The sequence below is a fragment of the Simochromis diagramma genome, unplaced genomic scaffold (genome assembly GCF_900408965.1).
Source record: "Simochromis diagramma unplaced genomic scaffold, fSimDia1.1 OVJJ01000323.1, whole genome shotgun sequence".
Taxonomy (NCBI): domain Eukaryota; kingdom Metazoa; phylum Chordata; class Actinopteri; order Cichliformes; family Cichlidae; genus Simochromis; species Simochromis diagramma.
This window is the reverse complement of record NW_024386770.1, coordinates 623,224-629,513: the sequence shown is the minus strand read 5'-3', so window position 1 is coordinate 629,513 and position 6,290 is coordinate 623,224. Positions and strand designations below refer to the sequence as shown.

General features: G+C 38.6%; 1 protein-coding gene across 1 annotated transcript; it reads left to right on the top strand.

Moving 5' to 3' along the window:
* The first annotated feature begins 4,090 nt into the window (after positions 1–4,090).
* On the top strand, positions 4,091–5,746 carry LOC120737738 (olfactory receptor 52J3-like). Its single transcript, XM_040038586.1, has one exon. It carries the CDS (start codon positions 4,686–4,688, stop codon positions 5,673–5,675), a length of 990 nt encoding a protein of 329 aa, XP_039894520.1. The 5' UTR covers positions 4,091–4,685; the 3' UTR covers positions 5,676–5,746.
* Positions 5,747–6,290: the final 544 nt, after the last annotated feature.

Sequence of the window (6,290 nt, the reverse complement as noted above, 5' to 3'; positions counted from 1 at the left end):
GACGTGAGGGCGATTTATTAACAATACCAAACATAAAGTGGAGATGGCAAAACAGAACTAAGGATGAACTAAACTGGGAGAAACTACACCAAGGAGTGGCAAACCTGAACATGAAGGGAGAACAGCAGGGAGAACAGCAGGGAGAGCACGCAGGGGATTTCACAGAGTATGAACACAGACGACGCGACGAGGAACAGAGGAAAACACACACTATAAGTACACAGAGAGACACTGGGAAATCACACACAGGTGGGGGACACAGCTGGACCTGATTAACCTGACGAGACAGGGGAACACTAACACCAGGGACCAATAGAGGGAGCACAAACCCAGAACCCAGTATCTAAAATCCCAAAACACAAACCATCCCAAAACAGCCACGAATAATAATGAAAGTAATAACAATAAAGAACACAAACACAAAGTCACTGAGTCATGGCCGCAGGACCATGACAATATCTATATTGGGTGTTCTGTTATAAAATGTTCTGCAATGATTTTGAGGTTTTCTTTATTGCTATTGATTTGCAGCTGCTTTACGACAGTCAGCTGGGGTAGTACACTCTATCAGGAGGGGCTATGAACTCACATGGCTTGTAGCTGTGCCGGAGAGCAACTATGGTGAGCTAGTGGTGAATATTTACATCTGCAGTAGCCTTAAAATACTATTGTTCGTTCCCCTGCCAGTGGTGGAGGAGACTCTTTTTTTTTTTTTTCAGAAGAGGCCTCACTGTCATGCTGTTTCACTGGTGCCATTTTTCTTTGGACCTCGAGTATTTGGACTGAAGTACTTACACCCATGTACACAATTAGTGCCATACATTTTTTTCATTTTACTGGCCAGCTATCACAATTGTTTTCTCATTCACAAAGACTATACAAAGACATTTTGGTTATTGCCAAATAGACACTCTCTGATTACGGACTGAGGAGGTTGCAGTTTACAAGGCCAGGACTGAGAAAAGACTCTAAATAATATATTCACATATCTCCAGGCTCAGAGAAGTGGGTAATTGATGCAAATATTGTTTTTCTTTCTCTCTTTTCTTCTTCTCTTTGTTTACATTACATTCCAGGGGAACTGTAAGTTGTTCAGGTTGTAAACATTTTGATTAAGTTTCTTTTGATGTACCAGTGTCAAGCTGATGTATAAGAGGGTATGTTAGGAGGTGTTAAGGACATATGTGCTCCAGTTCGGCAATTCTTTAAGGTATTGGACACCAATGGTAAACTGCCATCAGACCCTAAACAAATTACCCTCTGTTGTTATCAATATTGTTTTGATCATTCTTTGGTGAGTGGACATATAGGTTACATTTACAAAGAGTTTGTAATTGTAATTGTAAATATCATTGTATTTAAAATCCATTCATTTTGGGCACATAATTTTCAAGCAGGAAGCTAAGAAAGCCCTTTGGGGCAAAACTGGTTGATATTTCCAACAGAATTACAGCTGGTCTTGGATCTGAAAATCCCAATACCTGTAATAATCAAGCTTTGCTTTTGGTTCAAATTAATTTCTTCTGTGATTTCTAAATTCAAAAATATAAATGTACAAACTTGGAGAAAGATGTTTGCAGAACTTACGGATATTTTCAGATCTGAGTTTACTGACGCAACAAACCCTGGTGCATTGGGTGCATGTTCACATTATAAAAAACATGTCAGCCAAGCCTCAAGTGTGATTTGAGCAGGTTCACGTCAACTGAGGTGCGTATGAGACACAAACACACGCACTACCTGATCTTACTACAGACTAAAATATATGTATCCTTTTTTTTTTATTTGTGTTGCATTTAGTGATGTCTTAACTCCACTACCACCGATTCATTGTAGGATGGCTTTCATTTGCTCTTTTGATTCAACTCCTATTTCTGGTGATTTAATTAGTAAAAGGTGGTTTTAGGAGTAAACAACAAGCAAACCCAAATATTAGAATGTTGGGCTGATTAAATGTTGACAGTAATTTTAGGTGGTTGACCTACCCAGAGTTAGGAGTGGATTTTGTTTAACATCAAAATTTGTAATCTACTGATAGAAACTATTACTACTAACTACTGCCATGCAAAATGTTTTAAAAGTTTGAAAATATGTCTGGTTAGTAACCGACTAAAAATAAACCTCACCCTGACTCTTGAAGGGTTAATGGGGATCTATCATGTGGTCAGCAAAAAGAAAATTAATTATAAGTATAAAGATTTAATCTTTATACTGCTGAAAATAAATACTTGGACTAAAATTTCAATGAACAAACAAAAGCTCAACATGAGGAAACTTCAATTAAGGAGTTCTAATTCTAGTAACAAGGGAACATTTGGTAATTGCTTTGGAAATAGTGCCTATTTATTTAAAAAAAATAAAAAGCAAAAGAAGCTGACAATCATCATGTGTCCAGACGTTTCCATTTGACTTTCCATTTGTTTGTGATTGTTCATAAACAAGTGTAATAGTTTCTATTACCTAATGTGAGCTGAGTTTTCAAAATCAAGTCTGTGACTGATGATGACTCACCGGAGGAACATCAGTTCACAATTTTTGGAAAATCTCTTTGATCCTATTTCTATCACCAAAATAGATATTTAACATTTAAATTAAAATTTTATTTTGAGCTATTTCTTTTTGGCTCGAGCTCCAGTTTTGTGTGTTCCATCTTCATTTTTGTTTCGGGTTAAATACAAATTGCAAAATCTCAGTTTTCAAATTTTTCTGGACTGCGTCATTTAAAAAGATTTGCTCATGTTTGTGAAGAATATTTACTTCAGTTTTGCACTTTGACCAGTGAATGTGGAAAGAAAAAAGGGGGTGCTTTATCAAAAAGGAAAGTTTGAAGCCTAATCTTCAAAGTAGAGATAGTGTCTGTCTCCTGAATCCAAACTGGAAGCTGGTTCCACAGAAGAGGGGCCTGAAAACTGAAGGCTCTGCCTCCCATTCTACTTTTAAATACTCTAGGAACAACAAGTAGGCCTGCAGAGCGAGAGCGAAGTGCTCTAATAGGGTGATATGGTACTACAAGGTCATTAAGACAAGATGGGGCCTGATTATTTAAGACCTTGTATGTGAGGAGCAGGATTTTGAATTCTGGATTTAACAGGAAGCCAAAACAGGAGAAATCTGCTCTTCAGGGAGTTTTTAGGACTTCCTGATAATAATGAATTACAGTCGTCCAGCCTGGAAGTAATAAATGCATGAACTAGTTTTTCAGCGTCACTCTGAGACAGGATATTTCTAATTTTAGAGATGTTGCACAAATGGAAGAACACAGTCTTACATATTTGTTTAATATGTGCGTTGAAGGACATGTCCTGGTCAAAAATGACTCCAAGGTTCCTCACAGCATTACTGGAGGCCAAGGTAATGCCATCCAGAGTAAGAATCTGGTTAGATACCATATTTCTAAGCTTTTCAGGGCCGAGTACAATAACCTCAGTTTGATCTGAATTAAGAAGTAGAAAGTTAGCGGCCATCCAGGTCTTTATGTCTTTAAGACATTCCTGAATTGGTGTGTGTTATCCGGGTTCATGGACAGATAGAATTGGGTGTCATCTCCATAGCAGTGTAAATGTATGCCATGTCTTCTGATGCTGCTGCCTAAGGGAAGCATGTATAATGTAAACAAAGTATCCTCACACAGAACCCTGTGGAACTCCATAATTAATCTTAGTCAGTGAAGAAGACTTCCCATTTACGCAGCTAAATCAAAGTTTAAAAAATAGATATGATTTAAACCACTGCACCAGTATTGAAAGCTGTAACGAGATCCAGCAGGACTAGCACAGAGGTGAGTCAACTGTTAGAGGCCATAAGAAGATCCTTCATAACTTTCCCTAGTGCCATTTCTCTACAGTCATGAATTCTGCTTGTTGGTTGCTCTGATTGAATTTGAATTGCTCAACTTGAATAAAAGCTTCTAAAACTGAATTTGAATTAGCCTAATTTGAAATTCAGTGTACTGGATTGAGAATGAACATCACTAAATTGAAACTGAATTTTTGTATTCCATCCTTCTTTAAAAGACATGATATAAGACTATCACTGAAATGGCAAACTTTGAAAAAAAAAAAACCCCAACACTTCTCATTCTCTAAACAGCTGTAGATTTCGCTATCTGTGCTTGTTTACTGTTATCAATAATTACATTTCTAAATTCTCTTTGTTCATACGATCTGTCATTTGACATGATGAATGACTTCTGAATACTTAATCTGTGCCCCGCTCAAGCTCAAGATGCTGCAGGTCCATTTTGTAACACTGGGTCCGCAGGTAGAACGTAGCTCTATTAACTGGCACTCAATTACTCTGTGGTTTTCATAAAGGACCTAGATGTTTGACAAAAACGGAATTTTAGAACTGAAATTGAATGGTGGAAAGTGAAACTGAAATCATTCAGGAGCTAAATTTAAAGAAGAATGGAATACAAATTCAAATGTAATTATTTAATTTTCAGAATATAAAATTCAATTTCAACTTAGTGATGAACCTTTTCAAACAAATACATGGGATTTCAAATTAAGCTAATTCAAATTCTGTTTTAGAAGCTTTTATTCAAGTTGAGCAATTCAGATTCAATCTGAGAAATTCAAATACGAATTTAACTTATTCAAATTCAGGTTGTAATAGCACAAAGTTCTGCCTGTAAGTGGCTTTCAAAAACACTTGAAAATCACTTTTCAAATTTGGAAATAAACATGTTTTTCTGTCTTCTCTCCAGGTTGAAAGTAACCTTCTGCACTATGGAAAACCAGACTTCAGATATCCTGCTCTTAGAAGGTTTACAGGTCAGCCCAGATGCTTCCATTCCCACCTTTATCCTCCTCCTCCTCATCTATATCTTCACCATGTTTTCCAACATTGTCCTGGTGATCCTGATCACGCTGGATAGTAGCCTCCACCAGCCCATGTATCTGCTCTTCTGTAACATGAGCATTAATGATGTATTTGGAGCCACAACAATCTTTCCACGTATGCTGAGGGATATTTTTATTCCCAGCTCAGATCGGTACATCCACTATGTAGACTGTGTCATTCAGGCCTTTTGTGTTCACATTTATATAGGTGCCTCTCACACTATACTCATGATCATGGCTTTTGATCGCTATGTGGCAATCTGCAACCCGCTGCAGTACGCCACCATCATGACCAACTGGATGGTGGTGAAGCTGTCGGTCTTGGCCTGGGCAGTAATCTTCGTTATGGTGACAATCCTCGTGGGCCTCAGCGTTCGCCTGTCACGCTGCAGGTGGATCATATTTAACCCTTTCTGTGACAATGCCTCTTTGTTTAAGCTCTCCTGTGAAAGCATCCTCATCAATAACATTTACGGTCTCGGCTACACTGTCCTCCTATTTGGCTCCTCCCTCGGCAGTATCATTATCACCTACCTGAGGATCGCCATGGTGTGTCTGAGCAGCAAGAGCAAGACACTGAACAGCCGGGCGCTCCAGACCTACACCACCCACCTGGCTATGTTCGTCATCATGTTTTTGTCATCCACCATCATGGTGCTCCTCCATCGCTTCCCACATTTGACAGACCAAAGGAAGTTAGCCTCCATGATGTTCCATGTGGTTCCTCCAGCACTGAATGCTGTTATCTATGGGATGCAGATCAAAGCAGTCCGACAAAAAATGTTCATCATGTTCACGAGGAATACAGTGACTGTGACTGACGGGAAATGATTCATATTCTCAATAAATAAATAAATATATTTACAGTACGTTTTTCTGCCTTTCATTGTTTTATTTCTCATATCCCGATTTCCTTTGTGTATTTTACTAAATACATACATGACAGCAGTTCACCTCAGACATCTGCATTCCCCTCAATATAATGCAGGTAAGGCCTCAGTCACACCAGACACCAGTTGGTGTCTGCCTGACAAGTGTGAAGTGTGTGTCAAGAGCTTCTCCATTGCACCATAAGAAGATCCTTCATAACTTTCCCTAGTGCCATATCATTAGAAGGCATAGCATACATTTTCACTGCTATGCAGATGACACCCAGCTCTATCTGTCCATGAAGCCAGATAACACACACCAATGAGGTAAACTGCAGGAATGTCTTAAAGACATAAAGACCTGGATGGCCGCTAACTTTCTGCTTCTTAATTCAGATAAAACTGAGGTTATTGTACTCGGCCCTGAACATCTTAGAAATATGGTATCTAAGCAGATTCTTACTCTGGATGGCATTACCTTGGCCTCCAGTAACGCGGTGAGGAACCTTGGAGTCATTTTTGACCAGGACATGTCCTTCAACGCACATATTAAACAAATATGTAAGACTGCTTTCTT

Bases quoted from the DNA above. Each gene is read 5' to 3' on its own strand.
- LOC120737738 (XM_040038586.1), top strand. From the start codon at position 4,686: ATGTTTTTCTGTCTTCTCTCCAGGTTGAAAGTAACCTTCTGCACTATG.